The 24,235-nt window shown below is 57.4% G+C and overlaps 1 protein-coding gene across 1 annotated transcript in view; it reads left to right on the top strand.

Annotated features, from left to right (window-relative positions):
* Positions 1–2,467: 2,467 nt before the first annotated feature.
* Positions 2,468–24,235, top strand: part of PPP2R3B (protein phosphatase 2 regulatory subunit B''beta) — a 40,949-nt gene continuing 19,181 nt past the window's right edge. The window contains exons 1-2 of the mRNA XM_027533943.1: positions 2,468–3,573; positions 17,951–18,136. Coding sequence (XP_027389744.1) covers positions 3,244–3,573; positions 17,951–18,136 — 516 coding nt within the window. The 5' untranslated portion in view covers positions 2,468–3,243. The remainder of the gene's footprint in view (positions 3,574–17,950; positions 18,137–24,235) is intronic.

The raw sequence follows: 24,235 nt of genomic DNA, 5'->3' as shown, positions 1-24,235 counted from the left end.
CCTGAGACCGCCGGCCACCCCTGGGAGGCAGATGCAGCCAGCAGAGCTTACACTTCTATTATCAGCAGGGTCCTGCCCCCGCTTAGCTGTGGCTGTGCCCATCCCAGACCCCAGCAGCCTCCAGCTCACAGCACCTCTCTGTCCCCTGGGGCAGGCTCCCGCCCCACCGCACAGACTGAAGGAGGTTCTGTTTCCCTCCTGGAGTTTGTTAATGTTCTGCTGGCAGACGCACAGGCCTTGCAGACCCCAGGGTATAAAGCCGTCTTGTGCAGGGACTGAAAAATCCCATCCCCCCCCAAACACACACAAAACCACACGGATGAGTGGCAGCTCATTTACAGACCCAGAGTGAAAAGCCTGTTTGTGCTCTGAGAAGATGTCTATGTGTGATAAATGCAAACAGAAACACGTATTAATATTTGCTTCCCTCCAGAACTGACATGGGCTTCCCTGGTGGCTCAGATGGTAAAGAATCTGCCTGTAAGGCAGGAGACCCGGGTTCGATCCCTGGGTCAGGAAGATCCCCTGAAGAAGGAATGGCAACCCACTCCAGTATTCTTGCCTGGAGAATCCCATGGACAGAGGAGCCTGGGGGACTAAAGTTCATGGAATTGCAAAGAGTCAGAGATGACTGAGTGACTAACACTTTCACAGAACTGACAACGTGCACACACAAGCATCAGCTTCCCAACTGCACAGGATTCCCGTGTGGTGGCCCTCTCGTGACCCAGGATACTCCCGTTTTTATCTTTAGCCACACAATGTGGACAGAACACCGTCTGCGGTATCGGCCACACAATGTGAACAGAACATCGTCTGCCGTATCGGTAACCAAAGGATGTCGAGGCCGCCAAGCCCTTGGCCGCTGCAGACACCCCAACGGTGCTCCCTGAGGGTTTTAGGATGAAGAAAAACAGAATTCTGTGCACCGGACAGTGCGCTCTGTTGTGTCTCACATATTCTAAACAGCGTCCCCAGCAAGTGTGAGGTTCCAGCCACGGGGGGGAACACTGAGAGCCCAAGGTGGGCTTCGTCAAGGACGAGGGCTGTGGGTCTACAACAGCATCAACTTGGATATAAATATTTTCCCTTTCTCAGGACACACAGGCTCATCCTGTCATTAATTCCTACAGAATGCAATGGAATGGTATTTCCTCAGTCGTGTCTGAGTCTTTATGACCCCATGGACCGTAGCCCTCCAGCCTCCTCTGTCCATGGAATTCTCCAGGCAAGAATTCTGGAGTGGGTTGCCATTTCCTCCTCCAGGCAATCTTCCCGACCCAGGGATAGAACTCAGACTTTTAGATTTTCCCACACATAGAAAAGCGCTAAATTCATTAACTTGTAATGTCTGGTTTTCTTTAAATTACTGTCATCTTTTGATGTTCTAATCTTCTTTTTTGTTGCAAAAAACCCTATATATCACGGCCCTTCCTTTATGTCTTCTGAAAAGTCCCTCAGAAAGATCTGAGAGGATACCTCCTGAGCTTGTCTTCAGCAAGTCCTCAAATTAAAACACAATTCTCAGCTTTGAGATGGTGTATTATTATTATTATTTTTTTGATCCCTGGGTCGGGAAGATCCGTTGGAGAAGAAAATGGCAATCCACTCCAGTACTATTGCCTGGAAAATCCCATGGACAGAGGAGCCTGGTAGGCTACAGTCCATGGGGTCGCAAAGAGTCGGACACGACTGAGTGACAAAAGAAAAAGAATTATTTTTTTCAGTAGACAAAGTATGCGATCATTACAAACAAAATCACAATTTAACAAGAGTTATTTAGCCGATGGCTCAGAAGTAAACCACCCCTGAAAGGCCAGCTTGAAAGCAGTTACACGCCTCCAATGCATCATTAAGATTTAACACACTTAACGTAATCGCGACCCTTGCGGTTCGAAGGGGCCCGTTTATCTAAAAGAAATTGCACTGGCCTCCGACCCCGCCTTGCGCTCGCTCCCGCGGCGCGCGTGCCCGCTCCCGCGCTCGGCGGGCACGCAGAGCACGCTCCCCCTGTAGCCCTTCGCCTCCAGGCACACCGCCCTGCCCCCGGGTCGCTCCCAGCGGGCACGCACTGCGCATGCTCGACCGACAGGCCTCCCGAACGCCGCCACTACAGACACGCACTGCGCCTGCTCGACCAACCCCCCCGCCACCACCCGCCCCCAGCCAACTACCCGCGCGTGCCCCTCCCGACGAGCTCTCACCGCGCATGCGCGCAGTTCTGCGAGCGGCTGGGGGAAGCCAGGGCGTCTAGCTGGCGCGGGGCCACACCCACCAAAAGCCTAAGAAGTAAAAGGCCTCGAGTCCGGTGCCCGCCACCCCTCGCCCCCGTCCACAGTCCAGCTCCTGAGTGCCCTCCGGTGCGCCCACGCGCCCTGCACAGCGTCCGGCTCACCAAGGCGCCCCGCACTGCCTCGGGGCGTTGACGGGCGGCGCCGTGTGATGACGCCACGCGTCGCGTTGACGCACGGCTGAGGAGACCTTCTTTGGGCGCTCGTCCCGGCGCGCCCGTTTTGAAGCTGCCCTGAGTTGGGCGGGTTCCCCCGCGGTCGGACCGTCCGCCTCAGCCGGGACCTCGAGTCCGCGCAGCACCCCGCGGCGGGGCTTCGCCTCACCCCTGACCTCCTGAACTCCGGGCCCGCGACCCCCACCAGGCCGGGCGTCGTATTCCGCGAACCCTAGGCCCTCGACCCTCACCGGGCCGGGCGCCGCCTCACCCCTGACCTCCTGAAGCCCGGGCCTGCGAAACCCACCGGGCCGGACCAGTTCCTCCCCGAACCCGGGGCTCGCGGTCCCCGCCGGGTCCCTGCCTCCTCACCAGACCCCAGGACCCCCACCGGGCCGGACCTCCTCTTCCCCGAACCTTGGGCTCGCGACACTCGCCGGGCCAGGCTGTCTCCTCATCAGACCCCGGGACCCCCTCCGGGCCGGGCGCCGCCTCACCCCGGACCCCAGGACTCCAGGCCCGCGACCCCCACCGGGCCGGGCCTCCTCTTTCCCGAACCCCGGGCCCGGGCCCCCCGCCAGGTCGCTGCCTCCTCACCAAACCCCAGGAGCCCCCCGGCCAGGTTCCCGTCTTTTGCCCCGGGGCCCTTGACCCCCACTGGCTCGTGCCCTCAGGGGCTGGTCGCCGGCCCCGTGTGTGGTCCATTCAGGCCGGACGTGGGTCCCGGCTTCAGGCACCTGTGCGCGAGGAAAGAGGGGTGGGGGCGTCCCTCGGGAAGGAGGGCCCGAGCCCCGGAGATGCCGCCCGGCAAGGTCCTGCAGCCGGTCCTGAAGATGAAGGTGGACGAGCTCTTCCTGTGCTGGCTCAGCGAGTCCAGCACGCAGGCGATGCTCCGGGACTGCTTGCGGAGGATCCAGATGCCCGAGAGGGGTGCGGGAGACGCGGAGCAGCCGGGGCCCCGGCTCGCAGCCGCTGCCCCCGACCCCGCCTGGAGGCCGCGCGAGTGCGAAGGTCCCGGGGCGCCCGGCCCGACCCCAGCGTCCACCGCGCTTCCAGTGGGAGCCGCTTCCAGTGCCAGGAGTGGGCCGCCGGTTCGAGGGCCTCGACGATCCGGAGGGACGAGAGTAGTAAGTTCCTCTTGCTTCTGCTGACGCCTGCGAAGGTAACTGGGGGGTTCCCACCGACATATGGCTGGGGGTGGCCGAGGCAGGTGGAGGAATGTCAAGCGTGCTAACCGCTTGAGTGTGTAGGCTGTCTCCTTCAGTGACCAGTGACCAGTGATCAGTTCAGTCGCCCAGTCGTGACCGACTCTTTGCAACCCCATGGACTTCTGCAGGCCAGGTTTCCCTGTCCATCACCAACTCCGGGAGCTTGCTCAAACTCATGTCCATCCAGTCGGTGATGCCATCCAACCATCTCATCTCCTCCCTTCGCCCCCCAAAAAGTCCTGCCCGCTGAAAAGTACTGTCTTCGACATCTTCCACATTGATCATGTTTTTGGAGTTTGTTTACAGTTGGTTTTAGTTATGCATGCATGGCTGCTTTTTTTCCTGCTCTGCTTAGTTTGTGAACGTTGACATTTTATCCCAGATTCGTCTGCTTTTGTCCCTGAGTTTTGACAACAGGGCTTCCCTGGTGGCTCAGATGGTAAAGATCTGCCCACAGTGCAGGAGACCTAGGTTCATTCCCTGGGTGGGGAAGATCCCTGGAAAAGGAAATTGTTACCCATTCCAGTATTTTTGTCTGGAGAATCGCATGGACAGAGGAGCCTGGTAGGCTACAGTCCAAGGGGTCACAGAGAATCTGACATAACTGAGGGACTAACAGTTTTTCTACAATAAGGACAGTTGGACAGCAGTGCCTATACGAGTAAAGTGCTTCTGTGCTGGTTAAATATAATAAAGCGTCTCCAGGTGCTTATGGAAAACACATAGGGGGAATCAAAAGAAGAAGAAAAAGAGTGGTGGGTGCATATCGCTCCCCTTGTTGTCGTTTTGATGTTTAGTCGTGTCGCACTCTTCAAGACCCGGGGGACTGTAGCCCGCCAGACTCTGTCCATGGGATTTTCCAGGTAAGAATACTGGAGTGGGTTACCATGCCCTTCTGCAGGGGAGCTTCCTGATCCAGGGATTGAACCCTAGTCTCCTTCCTCTCCTGCATTAGCAGGCGGGTTCTTTACCGTTAGTGCTGCCTGGGAAGTCCAGATGCACTGAGGGTGGCTGTAAATAGACAGGAAGCTGTGTTGCTCACCTCCTGCTGTGCAGCTTGGCTGCAGACTGGTACCAGTCCACGGCTCAGGTGTTGGGGACCCCTGCTCTTGACGTCTTGCCTCAGCCTCCCCCCCCCCGCCCCCCCCCCCCCCCCGCTAAAATGAGGAGGTGGCTGTGTGAGGAGAGCCAGGGCTTGGAGAGCTGCCTGCAGTAGTGACAGTCCCCCGTCCTCCCGCCAACTGCCTGGTGCTCTTACTGGGATCCCCGGAACCTCCCGTGGTGAGCCGTCCACGTTGTCACTAGGTGTGTTTTGTGACACAGCCCAACAGACATCACTGGAAGATGAATTCCTGTGTTTCGTGACCCCATAAATTGTGTGAGTCCCCCTGGGACTGGAACTGTTTACAGAAAACTTGAGGGGGGCAGCTTTGACGCCTGAGAAAGACCTCATTTATGCATGGCAGGCAGAAAGCCACAGAGTGTGGGCGTGAATCCTCAGGCCAGAGTGGTGTTTCCCCAAGAACAGGTTCATGCACTGTGCTGCCTGGGGCCGTGGAGACACCAGCTTCTGCCTGGAAGGATGCGACGGGGCTCGGCGGTGGGGCTGGAATAGTCGGGGGGTGGGGGGGGGGCGTCTGTTAAATGAAAGAAGTGCTGACGGGGGCGGGTAAGACTGAAGACCCCTTCTCTGGTCTGCAGTTTCCATGACCAGATAGAGTAAGTCACCATGAGGACCCGGATATTGGTTTTTTGTTTTAAATATTTGCTTATTTTTATTTATTTATTTGACTGCACCAGGGTCTTACTTGTGGCCTGTGAAATCTAGTTCCCTGACCGGTAATCGAACCCAGGCCCCCTGATTTGGGGGCCCAGAGTCTTAGCCACTGGGCTACCAAGGAAGTCCCCTGAGGACCCGGTTTTGAGGGAAAGCAGAATGACTCTCTCCTAACTGTCCCAAGAGGTTTCAAAAAGGAATGACAGGGACCTGCCTGGTGGTCCAGTGGTTGGCTCCACACTGCCAGTGCAGAGGGCACAGGCTCCACCCGTGGTCAGGGAGCTAACAGCCAACATTCTGCTGCGGCCAAAAAGAACTGTTGATGGACCTTGTCTGGGGCCTGAAGGTGGCTTTAAACATGTCTCGGTGAATGTGGAGTTTTTGGCTTCAGTTGAATTTTGAGAGGCCAGTAACCCAAAAAGGACTGTTGTCATTGGGATAAAATGATAAGACTTCTTTGACCCCAAGAAATGGATAATTAGTGTTAGGAAAATGTTCCTACATATAATGCTATAAGAAAAGTTCTGAGTTTGTGTTCTCTAAGAGCTAGTAGGAAGTGAAGAAACCTCATGTGGAGCTTTCCTGGTGGCTCAGTGGTAAAGAATCCACCTGCCGATGCAGGAGACACAGGTTCGATCCCCGAGTTGGGAAGATCCTCTGGAGGAGGGCACGGCAACCCACTCCAGTATTCCTGCCTGGAGAATCCCATGGACAGAGGAGTCTGGTGGGCTGCAGTCCGTGGGGTCACAAAGAGTCGGACACGACTGAGCCAGTCAACAGCAACATAAGGGCTCTGTGTAGAATCTGCATGCAGCTCTTTTGTGAGACTTATATTTTCACATATTTCTCTTCAGTCTTTGTCCCATTTTGTTGTTGGTTTAACATGTCTTTTGAACACAAAAAGCTGTTTTTTTTTAAATTATATCAATTTCATTCTTTCATGGTTCTTATGTATTGCATCCAATCTATGAAACGTGTGAGTCTCCCAGGCTGTCATGGTTGCCTTTTGTTTTCCTCCTAAAACATTCCTGGTTTTCCCTTTTGCGTTTAGAGTTCTGATCCATTTCTCTTCAGTTTCTGTGTGTGGTGTAAGATATCCAGGTAACCAGCCGTCTTTGAAGTCTCTCTTTTCTTGCAGAGCTGCACTGTGAGTCACATTGTTGAAAATCAGTCAGCCTTGTGCATATGGGTCTGTTTCCCGATCTCTGATCCCGTGATCTGTGTTTGAAGTCTCACTCTGCAGCTCTTTGGGGGTGAACCTGTGGAAAGCAAGTGGTGTACGGCCAACCCAGTTCTTTTAAAACGGTCTGAGATTCTCAGATGTTCTCTGACCTCAGGCTGTCCTAATGTTCTCATCTTCGTGTAACCCTGAGAATCAGCTTGTCAACCTCCACAGGAAAGCCTGTTGGAGTTTTGACTGGGGCTGCGTTGAGTCTGTAGATCAATCTGGCACCACTAATACCTTAAAAAGGTCCAGTTTCCCAGCCCACGGCTCCGGATATCTTTCTGTCTTCTTGCATCTCATCATTTTCCGTCAGCGACGGTGCATGCGTTCCAGTGCTTTGCCCCTTGGTGAAATTTGTTATCTACTTGTTTAGACATTTAGTGCTTTGCTTCTGTTTGTAGATATGGGGTGTCTAGTTACCTGGTGATTTGACTTGACCTGACTCAGTACTGGTTTAGTCCCGGTGTAGGGTCATGGTTTAGCCCTGGTTTAGGGCTCTGGTTCAGTCCAGGTCCAGTCCATGTTCAGTCCACGTTCAGTCCAGATTAAGCTTCCTCACCTCCTGGGACTGCCTTCTGCCCTGGGGGAAGGTGCGGGGTCCCCATGAGACGGAGGAGGGGCACAGGGCCCCATAGGGTGATGCAGGGTCTCATGAGAACAGGGCATGCAGGGTCCCCGTGAGGAGGAGGGATGCAGAGTCCTGTGAGGAGGAGGAGGCGCACGGGGTCCCCTAGGAGCTTGGTGTGGGGTCTCTGAAGAGAAGAGGGGATGCAGGGTCCCCGTGAGGAGGAGGAGGGGTGCAGAGTCCCGTGAGGAGGAGGAGGCGCACGGGGTCCCCTAGGAGCTAGGTGTGGGGTCTCTGAAGAGAAGAGGGGAAGCGGGGTCCCCGTGAGGAGGAGGGGTGCAGAGTCCTGTGAGGAGGAGGAGGCACACGGGGTTCCCTAGGAGCTTGGTGTGGGGTCTCTGAAGAGAAGAGGGGAAGTGGGGTCCCCGTGAGGAGGAGGAGGCACACGGGGTCCCCTAGGAGCTTGGTGTGGGGTCTCTGAAGAGAAGAGGGGAAGCGGGGTCCCCGTGAAGAGGATGGGGGCACGGGGTCCCCTAGGAGCTTGGTGTGGGGTCTCTGAAGAGGGGAAGCGGGGTCCCTGTATGGAAGGGGGGCATGGGGCCCCCTAGGAGGGTGATGCCGGGTCTCGTGTGTGGGATCTCTGAAGGAGGCTTTCAGAGTCTGCTCGAGGATGTGGCAGCGGCTGGTGTCCATCAGGAGGTGGTGGCCGCTGCTGCTCCCTAGAGGTGGGGGTGCCTGTGGCTGAGGGGTTCCCTGCGGCTGCAGGGCCCCAGTGCTCCCCTGGGCGGAGGCCCTGTCTGACCGAGACCTGGGCCGTCTGCACCCCCACCCTGTGGCTGGGATCCCCGTTCCTGTGTGTGCGCTGTGGCGAGCTTTGAAGCGGCGCCCTGGTCGATAGCGTCAGGTGGCCCGCATCCTCCCAGTCCCTGGCACGGGCAGAGCGCGCCAGGGCCGTGCAGGGCACTTCTGTGGCGTCCCTGCTGGTGGAGAGGAGCTGGCTTAGTTTAGGAAGATGAGGCGCTTTCCCGTCAGCTTTCACAGGACTAGGAAAGCTGTTCACACAACTCGTCTCGTCTTACCCCGGGCCCTGAGGCATCCAGGGCTCTGGGCCAGGGCACACCATCTGAGGTCTCTTCTACAGCTGCAGGGGTCCAAGCACCCGCCAGCTCTCCCAGGACGCTCCCCACGGTCAAGCGCCCGGCCCTCCTCCCGGGTCCTCGCTGAGCGCTGCTCCCGGACCGTGGGGCCTCGTGCTGTGTCAGCTGGACCCTGGCCCTGGCTCTGGCCCCCAGCTCTCGGATCCTTGCGCCGAGGACGTCCAAGCTCAGTCCTCACGAGCACCTCGTCTCTTCTCATCTCAGCAAAGGGTCAGTCTCTTACTCGTGTCCGACTCTGTGCGACCCCACAGACTGCAGCCCTCCAGGCTCCTCTGTGCATGGAATTCCAGGCAGGAATACTGGAGTGCTTTCCTGTTTCCTCCTCCAGGGCATCTTCCTGACCCAGGGATCGAACCCAGGTCTCCCGCCTTAGCAGGCGGGTTCTTTACCCTGAGCCACCTGGGAGGCCACTGCGGTCCCAGGAGACGCCTGTGGAGTAACGGCTGCGTTTTAAGGCTCAGCAGCATCTCTGACTGCTTTGAAAATTTGTTTATTTTTAATTGGAGGACAATTGCTTTACAATATTGTGTTGGTTTCTGCCGTACATCACTGTGAATCAGCCATAGGCATACACGTGTCCCCTCCCTCTTGAACCTCCCTTCCACCTCCCTCCCCATTCCACCCCTCTAGGTTGTCACAGACCCATTTCTCTTTTCAAGACCCCGTCAAGTGGTGTTCCAGAGGGTCTGCACCGTGGGTGTTCCCTGCCCGAAAGCAGCCCAGGGTTCCAGCGACCCATCCCTGGCGGGCACCTGACCGGCCCCTGTCCATAACACGGCTCTCTGGCGGCACCTCTGGGGCTTCGTCACCATTTCCCAGGTGACCTTCTTGTCCTCAAGCATCTTCTCTGCTGGGGTGTGTTTTCGGATGCGCTTCTGGTTTACACATGGGTTGGTTGCTTTTTCTCGTTCAGTTGGCAAGTTCTGTGTCTGTTCTGGGCACAACTGCTCTATTTATCACTATGGGATTTGCAAGCTGTCTCTGTAGCAAGTGACTTGTCGTAGGTTGCATTTCTTCCACCAGTTTCACATGTGTGCTAAGTTGCTTCAGTCGTGTCTGACTCTCTGTGACCCCATGGACTGTAGCCCGCCAGGCTCCTGTCTGTTGGATTCTCCAGGCAAGAATACTGGAGTAGGGTGCCATTTCCTTTTCCAGGGGATCTTCCCAACCCAGGGATCGAACCTGAGTTTCCTACATTGGCAGGTGGATTCTTTGCCACTGAACCATCTGGGAAGCCTAGCACAGAACACAGTGATTTGATACTTCTGTACATTTCAACAAGTCTGTGATTCCTCACTGTACAAAGACATGACTGTAATAAGTGACCATGTTCCCGACACTATATTTTTAAGCTTTTTTTTTTATCTTGATGTGGACCGCCTTTTAAAGTTTTAATGAGTTTGTCACAATATTCCTTCTGTTTTATGTTTTGGTTTTTGGCCCCCAAGGCAGACTGGCAGGGCCGTGCCTGCATCGGCAGTCTCCGAGCCCCCGGTGCCCCTGCTGACATCCTGAAATGAGAAGTCTGTCCCGAGCACGGGCCCCCCCAGCATGCTGTTGGGGGCCTTCCTGCGTGTTGTGAGCGGGTCTGACAGGGCAGGCCTCGGGCACCGTGACCTCACACCACATGTGATGGCGCCGTGGCCACTGAGTGGTACACACTCTGCCCCAGACTGTCCCCGTGTCTGCAGAATGGGGGATGTGGGGGTCGGCCGCCGAGCCCTGAGCCCCTGAGGATATTCTGGGAACAGGAGGACGGAGCGGGGCCGAGAGAGGGGCAGAGGCAGAGGATAGGCACACGACAGGGGTCCTGAGCAGGAGTTTGGGGCAGGTGACGCTGCAGCCGGAAGAGGCTGCATCCCTGTGATTCCCGCTGGGGACACTCAGGAAGGGCGGAGCACGGATACAGGGTGGATGGATGGTGCTGGGGAGCGGGCGTGAACCGGCTGAGCCCACGGACTCCAGGGCAGGGGCTGGGGGAGGGACCTCCCTGGCTGTCCCGTGCTGACACCTTCGTCTCCAAGGCAGCGAGTACAGGTTCGATTGCTGATCTGCGGGTTTGATTGCTGATCTGCGGGTTCGATTGCTGATCTTCGAGCTAAGGTCCCACATGCCCCGGGGCCAAAAACTGAAAACACGAAGCAGAAGGAATGTTGTAACAGATTCATTGAAAACTTTAAAAAGTGGGCCACATAAAAAATACTATTTTAAAATCTTAAAAAACGTACAGCCCCCAGGGCAGCAAGCCTGCTGAGTGACACCGCAGTGGTGGCAACACAGCGCTGTGCCTTTGTCTGAACGGACCCTCAGGGTGTGCAGGACCAGACGCACCCTGGGGAGACTGCGCGTCTTCAGGGCAGCCTTATCTACGTGGGTTCCTCACCGCAGTGATGTGGGCTCCTATTTCTAACAGACGCAGTGCCCCGCTCAGGCTGTTCCTGACAGGGGAACCTGGGCCCTGCAGGCGGTTCTGGACTTCTGCCCTCTGTTTCTGTGAGACAAACACGGCTGGAAAAAAACGAGCCCCAAACCTGAAGTCCGTTAGAGAGACAGGAAGAGGGTGGGTGAGTGAAGAGGCTCCTGACCCCCAAGGCCATTTCCCCAGACAGCTCTGTCCCGGGGCAGGGAAGGGTGAAGGGACATGCGTCCCTGGGGTCCTGCGATGTCAGGGGTGGGACCCTCAGGCCAGGGGTAGACTGCATGTGTGTCCGTGTCCGGGGGGCGAGGGCGGGGAGACCCGCCCAGAGCGGGCCTGGCTCTGCGGGGAGTCCACCCCCACGTCAGGGCCCGGGTTCCCTTTTCAGGGTTCCCAGTACATGACGGTCTGAGTCGGATTCTGTTCCTCCCCGTGTTCTGGTTCTCATCACGCTGTGCACCTGTGTACACGCCGGAATGCGGTAGAACCCTCGCTTGCACCCGCACCCCGAGTTTTCACAGGAGATAGTGTACAGGTTGAGTGAACATCTTCCCAACTGGTGGTTCAGAGGGTAGAGAACGCGCCGCCAGTGTAGGAGGCCTGGGTTTGATCCCTGGATGGGGAAGATGTCCTCGGAGAAGGAATTGGCCGCTCACCCCGGTATTCTTGCCTGGAGAATCCCACGGATCGAGGAGCCTGGCGGGCTACAGTCCATGGGGTCGCTCAGACAGGACTGAGCAACACTTTCACTGTTTTGTTTTTTTTTCCCCTACACTCCTAAGTGCGCGTGGGTGGTGACCTCCAAAGCCCTTCTTTTGCCGCCAGTTTCCCAGGGAACAGCTCTTGGGCCGCAGGCAGGCTGTGGGCCCGCGCGTCTGGGCCGCTAGGTTCCAGCTTAGCCCTGGGCTGGCTGACGGCGTACGGAGAGAAGGCCGGGTCCCTCCCGGGGAGCCCGCGGGCGGCGGGCCTCGGCGGCCTGTCTGCGGGCTGAGCAGAGCAAGGGTCGGGGGTGGGGGACGGGGGGGCGGCCGCCTCCCTCCACGCGCAGCGGGCTGGCCCGGGGCGGGCGTCCTGCGCTTCGTCCAGCGCTCGGTCTGGCCCGGGGCGGGCGCCCTGCCTCCGGCCTGCCCCGCGGAGCGCAGCGGGGCCCGGGGAGGGGCCGCCCGCCGCCTGCTAGCCGCGCCTCCCCTGCCCGCGCTGTGCGCGCCCGCCCCGCCGGAGGAATGCGCGCGCCCGGGGTCCGGCCCCCAGAGCGCCGGCCGGCGACGCATGGAGCGCGCTGAGCCCGGCCGCCTGGACCGCCCCGACCCCGCCGGCCCCGGCCAGCCGCAGCCCCGCGAGCGCACCCGGCCCGGGCCGCGGCGGCCCACGCGAGCCGACATGCGGCTCCGTGACCTCTCCCTGCGCCAGGACCCCGACCTGCGGCAGGAGCTGGCCTCGCTGGCCCGCGGCTGCGACTTCGTGCTGCCCTCGCGCTTCAAGAAGCGGCTCAAGGCCTTCCAGCAGGTGCGGGCCGCGGGGCTGCTGCGTCCGCTCAGCCCCGGAGAGGTCGGGGCGGGGGGCTGCCCGTGCTGGGGGGCTGGGGGCTTCACCTCTGCCCGGGAACAGCGCCCCTGCGCGCGGAGAGCAGATGTGTGGCCCGTGAAGTTTGTTGGGACAGCCGCTCTGAAGCGAGGCGCCCACAGCTCCTTTCTGGGAGATTCAGCCGCAAGGACCGCGGTGCCTGGAAAACGCCTGCGGAGCGGACTGAACGGGCTGGGGAGGCTTTAGCCCTGGCTCCGCAGGCGCACAGGCAGCCTCCCCGCGTGGTCGGAGCACAGCGCCCGTCGCAGTAACGCAGTGCTCTCAGGACCGAGCGCGGTTCGCTGCGAGCGCGTGTGGAGTTTGAGCGCTTTAGAGGAAGCGCATCGCTCGTTGGTTTCAGCAGGCACTCGGCTTTTAAACTTCTCGGTGCTTCTCCCCCGCGGGCACAAGAGCAAAGCCTGTCTCTCTCTGCCTGGGCCTCGTCTGTGGTTTATAAAGTCGAGTAAAGGGACCGGGGCATGTAGAACCCGCGGCCACCCTGGGGTCTTCTGGTAACGGCAGGTTCTGCTGTCAGGGATGTTTGGCACTGTGAATCGCTTGTATTTTCTCCCAGGCGAGGAGTTAAGGTCATCTGGTGGCCTTAAGAAAGCAAAAAGTCGCCGAATTACATACCGGCCTGTCTGGGGTGGGAAAAGCTTGCTTCCTGTTGGTACTTTAAATCGAGTTTTTCCCCATCCTGGAACCATGTCTGAACTTTTAGAGAGCTATCGGGCCTTCTTTTTTCTGTCTGACAGCTGTCTTTCTAACGTGTGAGCTTTGGTCTGCGAGTGGGTGACGCTTGTAAATCGGTGCCCCGTTTGGGCAGGAAAGTCTGTTCAGACTCGGAGTGTGCGATCAGATGAGGCTGATCTCGTTTTACAGACGGAGGGGCACGTCTGCTGGTTGCTGTTTATGTGGTACACAGTAGTGCTGGGGTGTCCCCGGATCGGGGAGCCCTCCGCCGGTGGTGGCCAGGCCTTGATGTTCGTCAAGGGGGAGGGGAGGGGAGCCCTGGCTACAGGCAGGAGCTGCAGGAAAGCCTGATTTTCCCAGGACAGCTGTGCGTCTTATCCAGTCACTCAGGCCTTTCAGAGGAAGCAGTTTCAGGTTACAGAAAACACATCCCGGCGATCTTTCCTGGGAATGAGGGCGCCTGCCCTGGGCAGTGAGTGCTCTTCAGGTGCAGAATTCAGCTCTTGAGAGGGGAGTGTCCTGGGGACAGTGTTGGGGAGGGGAGCTCCCCTGGCTGGCTTCTGGTTTCACCTCTCGGTGTTTGAGTGTGGACTCCAGACATATCCTTGGGGGAGCTGCAAACCTCAGGGTGTGCGGAGATGGGGTGAGGAGGGGATGGTGGGGGCCGTGCATGTGGAGATGGGGTCTGGAGGGAGATGGTGGGGTGTGTGTGGAGATGGGTGAGGAGGGGATGGGGTGAGGAGGGGATGGGGTGAGGAGAGACGTGATGGTTGGGGGTATGAGGGCTGTGGCGGGGGTGGTGAGGGTGTGTGGGCCTGGAGGGCATGTGGAGATGGACTCGGTGCTTCACACACGTGCACTTGCAGCTTGGTGCAGCCGTGCTGGGTTCAGGGCCACAGGAACGTATGCAGTGTGGCTGTCGTGTTTTAGGGGTGAGGCTCTCCTCTTCCTGCAGAGCCCTCTTCCTATCCAGCCCTTACTTGTGGACGTCCGGGCCAAGCGCACGCTGAGCAGCCCTCAGGCCCCCAGCTTGTCCTCCGTGGCGGCCCTCAGCGCGTGTCCCAAGCCCACGAGAACCCCGCCCGGCTGTGCCGCCGCCCCGTCCAAGCTGGGTGCTGGCCTCCATCCCCGGGACTGAATCTGGGGCGCAGCAGGCCCTGGGATGGGCTCCCCCGCCCCCCTCCTCCATCCCTGGTCCTGGTCCCGCTCTCACCCATCCAGCTTCCCTGTGGGCCCTTCAGGTGGATGCAGGGGCCCCACGGAGGGGAGACCCTGGTGCCGTGACAGTCCAGGCTCCCCACGGAGGGGAGACCCTGGTGCCGTGACAGTCCAGGCTCCCCTCCCCTCCCTGTGCTGACAGCCTAACCTGCAGACTCTGCCCGTGTCAGGCCCCGGGGGGTCACATCATTGTGCAGGGTGCCCCTGAGTGTGCCCCCTTGGTCTGCACTCCTGGGACCCGGGGGTCAGACGTGGTCCCCACGGTCCTGGAGCCCATGGACTTGGGCCCTTGGGCTGCTCCCCAGCTCCACACCCCAGCCCTGCTTCCTGGCTCCGTGGGCCGCACAGTCCTCTCCCCAGGGGCGCACATGTTCTCATCTGTTTGTGTGTCCATCAGTGGGCCCTTTGAAGTCCTAGTTGGCCCTCCCCAGCCTCTCCAGCCTGTGCGGAGGGTTCCTAGGCTTGGAGGAGGAGAGGCTCCGGCCTGCAGGGCCTCCCAGTCTGGTGCTGCCCTCCGCTGGGTGCCTCTGCCGCCTGTGTCCCCACACCCGGGTCTCTGCTCCAATGGGGCCCTTGCCGGCTGCGCCCCGCGTGCTGCCCCGCCCCCGGCCCTGCTCCGCTCGCCCTGCGCCCCTCCTGGGTGCTTAGACCCATGGTCATCCCCGCCGGCCCAGCGCGCGCCCTCTGTCCGCGGAGACGCCGACCGGCTGAGGACGCGCTAGAAGCCGTGCCGGGAGGGGGCGCCGGGCTGCTCCCGAAGGCGGGCACTGTCCCCGTGTGGCCGCTCCCGCCGCACAGGGGCGCCTCGCTCTCCACGAGGCCGTGTCTTGTCCTGTTCGCGGCTGCGCGTGTCCCGAGGGCCGCTGGCGTCTCTGGTCTCCGCAGTCGCCATCAGGGAGCGCGGGTGTCCGCACCGCGACAGAAGTTGCCTCCGGCAGCAGGTGCCGTGCTGACGGCCGACAGGGAGGCCTGGGGCGGGGGCGGGGCGAGGCCGGCGCCCCTGCTCTGTGGGCTGCTTAGGGGGCCCAGCCCCACTTGGGAGTCCTCTGTGTGTGTGCGTGTCTCTTTCTCACCCACACAGATGCACGGCTGTGCCCCTTCCGCCTTCGTCGCGGACGTCCAGCCGGCCGCACCGAGCTCAGGGCGCCGTCCTCCGCCGCTTCTCTCCGGCCCTGGGGAGCCCCGCTCGGCCGGACGCGGCCCCTGCGGCGCCCTGTGTGCTGGCGAAGGGCGCCTGTCCCGCAGCTGTGCCGGCCGCGCTATTTATGGCCCAGAGATAACTCTGTAAATCTCCCGTGTCCGCACCCGGCGCTTCTGTTTTCCCGTCGCCTGGCCCTGCCTGCCTGCGCCGCACTTCCCTGCTCCGGGGCTTGGTGGGCGCTGAGGCCACGCCGGGGCAGCGGTCAGCTCAGGGTCGGCGGCGCCGCCCGTGGTGGGCCCCAGCGCGGTGTCCCGACCTCTCTCTGGAAGTCCAGGCCCCCAGCCCACTCTGGGCGTGAACACAGCGGTGCCTGCCTTCTTCCCATCGCTGTTGGCTGCTGTATCTCTTTCCACTTAAGTTTCAGCTGTTGTGTCCTGAGACCTTATGCGTATGTCTTATAAATAAACCTTTGTTGTTGTTGTTGTTTGATCTTCCTGTTTTTTAAAGTTAACTTGATGTGAGTTTACTTTTGGCTGTGCTGGGTTGCTGCGCGAACTTTTCTCTAGTTTTGGTGACCGGGGGCTGCTCTCTGCCTGAGATGTGCAGCCTTCTCGTGGCGGTGGATTCTCCTGTTGCAGGGCATGGGCTCTCGGGGCAGCTGGGGAGTCGGGCTCAGTAGCTGTGGCTCCCGGGCTCTGGAGCGCAGGCTCAGTAGTGGTGGCGCACGGGCTCAGTTGTTCTTCAGCATGTGCGATCTTCCCCGGCCAGGCATTGAACCCACCTCTCCTGCGTTGGCAGGTGGGTTCTTGACCACTGAGCCACCAGGCAGGGCCTCCGACCTTTGTATTTTTAACTGGAACGTTTAGTTCACTTACATGACGTTGAGTCTATTCTGGTTTGTTTTGTGTTTCTCTGCGTGCTCTCCTTTGCCTGTTTCCCTTTGGAGTGCTTCCCACCAGGTCACTGCTCAGCTGACAGGGTCATTTTTGTAGGAACTGAGTTAATCCATATCTTTATCATCCAACTCAAAACTCTCACACACTTCCATTCTATCTCCCTTGCGTTTTATGCTGTCATCTTCTTGGGAGTTTTCAGAAAGAAGTAAAATGGTGTTCTTATGACTGATTTCTCTGGTGGATGCGTGTGGAGTTAGCCAGGTAGGCACTGCTCTCCCCCCGCACCCTGTCTTGTAGTTCAGATTTTCCATCTGGGGGCGCTTTGCTCCCCACTGACGTGCACGCCTCAGCGTCGCCTGGGCCAGCTGTCTGTTGCACGCTCACTTTGGCTTTCTGTTCTCTTTGGGTCGTTAAAACATCTCAGTGTTCACGTCACGTGACAGCCACCTCCTCACAGGTAGAAGGGGACAAGGTGTGCACTGTCTTCCTCTGGCTTCTAGAATCTGTTGTTTCTGTTGAGAGTTGGATGGAGCCCCAGTTGTTTGCTTCTTTGAAGATTTCCCCTCATCTGTCTTGCTTCCCATGCCTGGGCTGCGTTTAAGCACCTGCTGGCTGCCTTTGGGTCTTCGGGTTTTGTCCTCCTGTGTCCAGGTGTGGGTTTCTTTCTGTGATCCTGTTGGGGGCTCACGGGCTCCAGAGCTCTCTGACAGAAGGGTGTGTCATGAGTCCTGATGACCCCGTGACCTGGGGTGACAGGGCCTCTGAAGGGGGTGGGGTCTGAGGGGAGGCTGTCCTGGGTCCTGATGATCCCATGACTTGGGGTGACAGGGCCTCTGAAGGGAGTGGGGTCTGATGGGAGGCTGTCCTGGGGTGACAGAGGCCCTGTTGCTGTGTCCCTCCCTGGATGCAACCCCTCCCAGCCCCCCGGCCCTGGAAGGGCTGGTGGGCCACTGCGCCCGCCCACAGGCCACCTGATGAGGCACCGGGTGGACACCCCACACCACCAAGTGGTAGGTGTGTTGGGAGATGCTTGGCTGACGTCAGCTGTGGCTGAAAGCGTGCTGTTGGCTCCTGTGTGGTGCTCGCTGCTGCCCGTCCTGGGAGGCAGAGCCCTGGGGCCGTGTGTTTCCTGAGGGCTGTGCTGGCTGGGGCTGAAACCTCCACGGGGCAGGGCAGGTGTGGGCACAAGCGGTCACAGGTGCAACCTGCCACCAAGGGGACAGGCCGCCACGCCTCCCTTGACCTCCCGCAAGACACGGGGCAGGTTCTCTCAGTAGCCTGGGCGGTAAGCTGGCTTCTCCAGGGGCTCACAGCTGAAGCAGGATGAGGGAGGCAGGGCACTGTGGACCAGGCCAGTGGTCACATGTGCCGTTGCCTGTGGGCTGCGTGCCCTCCTGTGTCTGCAGTCAGCCCGTAGTGATGGTCTGGGTGCCCCGTCCACAGTGGGTGAACTGGGCTTGGGGCGGTGGGGGGAGACATGAATCAGACCTGCCTCCGATGATGAAAATAGAGGGAGGAGGTGCCCACATGCCCAGGCCCTCACTGAATGTGGGTCCCGAGGAGGTGCCCACGTGCCCAGGCCCTCACTGAGTTGCATCCCCAGGAGGTGCCCACGTGCCCAGGCCCTCACTCTTGTCTTCCTCAGGTCCAGACGAGGAAGGAGGAGCCCCTGCCGCCCGCCGCGAGCCGGAGCATCCCCACCTTCTACTTCCCCCGCGGCCGCCCGCAGGACACGGTAAACATAGACGCCGTCATCACCAAGATCGAGAGGACCTTCGCCCAGTTCCCGCATGAAAGGGCCACCATAGAGGACATGGGCCGCGTGGCCAAGGTGGGTGTCCCCGCGGGCACGTGGGGGGTCCTTCTTCAGGCATGGGCGGGCCCAGGGCTCGGCTTCTGCGTCCGCTGTCTGCCGTCCTTGGAGCCTGAGGCACAGAGGACGTGCTGAGCTCTGTCCTCGCTGTTGGAGGACACGGACGGCCTGCGTGCTGTTCCCCAGGGCCTCGTGATCTTGGAGGGACCGTCCCCACGGGCTCAGCTCAGGCCTTCCCGTGTGTCTCCCGTCCAAGGGATGCGTGTCCACAGTCCACACACCGCGTGTGTGACTATAGACTGACCCTGAGTGTGACCAAAGTGCTCATCGCAGAGAGTGCGGTTCTGGCTCCTCCGTGTGGACGCCCAGTCGTTTTGGTGTCTGCACCGTCTCCTACAGGAACGCGACACGGTGTCCTCGGCCGTCCCTAGTGGCTGGGTGGCTGTTGTAAGGGGCCCGGGCTCCCTGTGGTCCCTTGCTGTCTCACTCTGTGTGTGTGTCCGTCACTCAGTCGTGTCCGACTGTTTATGACCCCGTGGACCGCAGCCCTCCAGGCTCCTCCGTCCGTGGGATTCTCCAGGCAAGAATACTGGAGCTGGTTGCCATTTCCTTCTCCAGGGCATCACCCTGTGTCAGGGATCGAACCCGTGTCTCCTGCATTGGGAGGCTTGCTGGACAGAGGACAGGCCCCTGCTTCACGTCAGTCAGAGGCCCCAGGTTGCCTGCCGGTGTTGTGCCCACATGTGGGGTCCGCATGCTCCCAGCAGCCCAACTCTCGCTGTCATCGACAGCTGTGGGTGGGCACCTCCCACGTGTTTGATCTCCCAGGGGTCACGCTGCCTGCCGCGCAGGCTGCTTGTGAGTTACACGTTGGTTCTTCAGGGCAGTGCCCAGCCTCTCTCCTTTGTCTCCAGTGCTGCGGGCGCCTTCTCTTTTCTCTGTGTCCCCTCCTCTCCCCTGCCCCTCCGCCTGCCCTCCTCCCCTCCTCTCCTCTCCCCCTCCCCTCCTCTCTGCCTCCCTTCTCTCCCCCATCACCCCTGCCGCTCCTGTAAGATCTCTTCCTCTTGGCCCCGGCTGCTAACTCTCTGTCTGCTGTGCACGTCCTGAAAAGCTCTGCTGGACTGTGTGCTGAGTGACTCCACGTGCTCCTTTCTGCCTTCAGCTTTTAGGGGTTGCCTTTTTCTCTTTTTCTAAAACCTTTCTTGAGATGGAATCCATGTGCACCACAATTCACCATTTAAAGTGTACAGCTCAGCCGTCAGTGTATTCACAGGGTTGTGCAGCCTTCTCTACAGTGAGCTCTTACCACCCGAGAAAGAAACCTTGTACCCCGTGGTTGCCATCGCGCCTCCTCTTCCCCTGCATCCCTAGGAAACCACGAGTCTGCCTCCAGTGTCTGTGGATTTGCCTCTTTCTGACTCTTTGTATAAACGGAAGCACCCACTGTCTGTCCTTCTGTGCCCGCTTCTCTCACTGAGCACCCTGTGTTCAGGGTCCATCCACGCTGTAGCCTATGTCAGAGCTTCCCCTCTCTTCAGTCACTGAGTTGTCTTCCAGTGTGTGCACGGGCCACATGCTGTTTATCCATTCATCCGTCCATCCATCCATCACCCATCCATCCATCCATCCATCCATCCATTATCTATCCATCACCCATCCATCCATCCATCCATCCACCCATTGTCTATCCATCCATCCATCCATCCACCCACCCACCTACCCATCCATTCATCATCCATCCATCATCCATCCATCCATCCATCCATCATCCATCCATCCATCATCCATCATCCATCCATCCATCCACCCACCCACCCACCCATCCATCTGTCCATCCATCCATTTATCCATCTGTCATCTATCCATCCATCCGTCCACCCACCCATCCATCCACCCATCTATCCATGATCCATCCATCCACCCATCCATCCATGCATCCATCCATTCATCCATCCATCATCTATCCATCCATCCTTCCACCCATCCATCCATCCACCCACTCACCCATCCATCCATCCATCATCCATCCATCTATCAATCTACCTATCCATCCACCCATCTATCCACCTGTCAGTCCATCCACCCACCTGTCTACCCACCCAACCATGCATCCATCATCCATCCATCCATACACCCACTTATCCATCCATCTGTCCATCTAACCATCTCTGCATCATCCATCCATTCATTACCCAACCACGCATCTATTCAGTCATCCATGCATCCACCCACCCACACACACACTTGTCCATTTATCCATCTGTCCATCCATCCACCCCCCTGCCCATCCATCCATGTACCCACCCACTCCCCTCCCCCAGTCCCTGGCAACCATGAATCCACTTCCTGTCTCCATGGATTTGCCTGTTTTGGACGTTTCCTATCAATGAAATCACACTCTGTGTGTCCTTCTGTGCTTGCACTTCTCACTGAGCGTCGTGTGTTCAGGGTCCATCCACACTGTGGCCTGTGTCAGAGCTGCCCTCCTTTTACTGTTCCTTTCCGTGCTTCCCCTTCAGGAACACACGGGTGGCTCTGCCCTTCACGGGCACTCGGGCTGCTGTGCCCTTCAGGAACACTTGGGCGGCTGTGCCCTTCAGGAGCACTCGGGCGGCTCTGGCCTTTGGCTCTTGTGAGCGATGGTGCTGTGGGCTCTCCTGTGCTGCAGGTCTGTGCAGGTGGATGCGTTTGCATTTCTCTTGGGTCGAGGCCCAGGGAGTGGAATGGTGGCCTCAGACAGTGGCGCTGTTTGCCTTTCTGAGGAACCTCAGGACTCTTTGCCACAGTTCCCACCTGCGCCGTGCGAGGGCTCCAGCGTGTTCACGTTTCTTCCAGCACTCCCTGTCTCTCTGGTTGAGGACCGGCCCTCCCGGTGTGAGGGCAGCACTGCCTCCCTGTGGTTTTGAACTGCATTTCCTTCCTGACTACAGGCTTCCCCGGTAGCTCAGATGGTAAAGAGCCCAGAAGACCTGGGTCAGGCAGATCCCCTGCAGAAAGGAATGGCAACCCATTCCAGTATTCTGGCTTGGAGAATCCCCTGGACAGAGGAGCCTGGCGGGCTACAGTCCCTGTGATCACAAAGACTCAGATACGGCTGAAGCGACTACCGCTTTCCTCTCTGCCTGATGTTGAGACTGTTCGTGTGCTTGTGAGCCGTTTCTATGTATTCTTTCCGACAGTGTGTCTTCAGATCCTTTGACTGTTTTTCAGTTGAGGTGTTTGTCATTTTATTGTTGACTCATAAGCATTCTTTGTAGTCCAGATACAATCCCTTATCGGATATATATGCTATGTAAATATTTTGTCCCACTTTCTGGGTGTTTTTTTTCACCTTTTTAAAAATTGAATTAGAGTTGATTTACAGTGTTGTTGGAGAAGGCAATGGCACCCCACGCCAGTACTCCTGCCTGGAAAATCCCATGGATGGAGGAGCCTGGTAGGCTGCAGTCCATGGGGTCGCTGAGGGTCGGACACGACTAAGCGACTTCACGTTCACTTTTCACTTTCATGCATTGGAGAAGGAAATGGCAACCCACTCCAGTGTTCTTGCCTGGAGAGTCCCAGGGACGGGGGAGCCTGGTGGGCTGCCGTCTGTGGGGTCGCACAGAGTCGGACACGACTGAAGCGACTTAGCAGCAGCAGCACAATGTTGTGGTAACTCTGCTGTACAACAACGTGCGCTGTACAGATACGCACATCCTTTTCCACTATGGTTTATCACAGGATATCGGACGCACTTCCCTCTGCTGTGTAGTAGGACGTTGTTGTGTATCCATCATGTATATATAACAGTTTGCATCTGTTGATCGCAAACTCCCTGTCCATCCCTCTCCAGCCACACCCCCTGCCCCGTCCCAGCAGCCCCAAGTCTGATCTCTGTGCTGTGAGTCTTTCTGTTTCTCAGATAAGTTCGTTTGTGCCGTATTTCACACCCTTATACAAATGATATCATTAGGTGTTGTCTTTCTCTGTCTGACTGACTTCACTCAGTACGATCACCTCTAGGTCCATCCATGTTGCTGCAAATGGCATCGTGTTACTCTTTTTGTGGCCTAGTAGTGTTCCATCGTATCTGTACCACTTCTTTATCTGTTCATCTGTGGATGAACATTTAGGTTGCTTCCGTGTCTTGGCTGTTGTAAATAATGCTGCCCTGAACACGGGTGCGTGTATCTTTTTGAATTAGAATTTTTTCTGGGTATATGCCCAGGAGTGGGATTGCTGGATTATATGGCAGTTCTGTTCTTAGTTTTTTGAGGAAACTCCAAACTTTTTCACAGTGACTGCACCGATTTACGTTCTTCCCAACACTGTAGGAGGGTTCCTGTCTCTGCACACCCTCTCCAGCATTTGTTATTTGTAGACCTTTTCAGTGATGTCCATTCTGAGCAGTGTGAGGTGGTACCTCATCGTAGTTTTGATTTGCATTTCTCTAATAATTACCGGTGTTGAGCATATTTTTCTGTGTCCGTTGGCCATCTGTGTGTCTTCTTTGGAGAAATGTCTGTTTAGACGTTTGGCCCGTTTTTCGATTGTTGTGTTGTTGTTGAGTTGTATGAGCTATGCGTACATTTTGCAAATCAATCCTTTGTGAGTCACATCGTTTGCAAATATTTTGTCCTGTTCTGTGGGTTGTCTTTTGTTCCTTTGCTGAGCAAAAGCTTGTAAGCTTGATTAGGTCCTGTTTGTTTATTTTTGCTTTTATTCCCGTTGCCTTGGGAGACAGACCTAAGAAAACGTGTTGTGCTGTGTTCTCTCCTAGGGGTTGTGTGGCCGCGTGTCTTACGTTTACGTCCTTAAGCCACTTTGAGTTTTTTTGTGTGTGGCGTGAGGGTGTGTTCTAACTTCACGGATTTGTATGCATCTCTCCACCTCTCCCAGCACCACTTGCTGAAGCGTTTGTCTTCTTTTCTCCATTGTATATTCCTGCCTCCTGGTCAGAGCATGACTGACGATAGTTGTGGGTTTATTTCTGGAGTCTCTGTTGCAGCCCCTGATCTGGGTGTCTGTTCCTGTGTCAGCACCACAGTGTTTTCAAGGCGGGAGGAGAAGGGGCTGACAGAGGATGAGATGGCTGCATGGCATCACCGACTCCATGAACAGGAATCTGAGCAAACTCTGGGAGATGGTGGACGACAGGGAACCGTGGCGTGCTGCGGTCCGTGAGGCCGCAGAGTCGGACACGACTGAGCTGCTTAGCAGCGATAACAGCGACACACACCGCTTTGCTGCCTCTGGCTCTGCAGCACTGTCTGAGGCCTGGGGCCTTTACGCCTGCTGCCTCGTTCTTTCTCTTTAGGATGGCTGTGGCAATTCTGGGTCTTTTGTGATTCCATATCAAGTTTAGGATTGCTTGTTCCAGTTCTGTGAAAAATGCCATGGCTAATTTGATAGGGATCACATTAAATCTGTAGATTGCTTGGATAGAATGGTTGTTTTAAGCATACTAATTTTTCCAATCCAGGAACATGGACTATTTCTCTGTTTCTTTGAATCATCTTTAATTTATTGATTAATGATTTTTTTAGTTTCTCAGCATGTAACTCTCTCACCTCCTTGGTTGGCTTTATTTTTTGGATACAGTTTTAAAAAGAATTTCTTTTTTACTTTCCCTTTCTGCTATTTCATTATTAGTGTGAAGAAATGCAACTGATTTCTATATGTTAGTCCTATATCTTGCTGTCTTGCTGAATTCATTTATCAGTTCCAGAGTTGTTGTGTGTGGAGTCTCTAGGGTTTCCTATTTATGGTATCATATCATTTGCCTATAGTGATAGTTTACCACTTGCCTTCCAATTTGGATACCATTTATTTTCTAATTTATGTATTTTTAATTGAAGGATAATGGCAGTATTGTGTTGGTTTTTGCCATCCATCAACGTGGATCAGCCATAGGTATACATATGTGCTTGAGCCTCCGTCTCATCTCCCACCCCATCCCACCGCTCCGGGTCCAGTTTGAACACCTTTTATATCTTTTCCTTGTCTGATTGCTCTGGCTGGGACTTGCAGTCCTGTGCTGAATAGAAATGGTGAGATTGGACATCCTTGTCTTGTTCCCAAAAGGGAAGGCTTTCGACTTTTCACGTTGAGGACAGTACTGGCTGTGGCCTGGTC

The sequence above is a fragment of the Bos indicus x Bos taurus genome, chromosome X (genome assembly GCF_003369695.1).
Source record: "Bos indicus x Bos taurus breed Angus x Brahman F1 hybrid chromosome X, Bos_hybrid_MaternalHap_v2.0, whole genome shotgun sequence".
NCBI lineage: Eukaryota > Metazoa > Chordata > Mammalia > Artiodactyla > Bovidae > Bos > Bos indicus x Bos taurus.
This window is presented reverse-complemented; position numbering and strand designations above follow the sequence as displayed.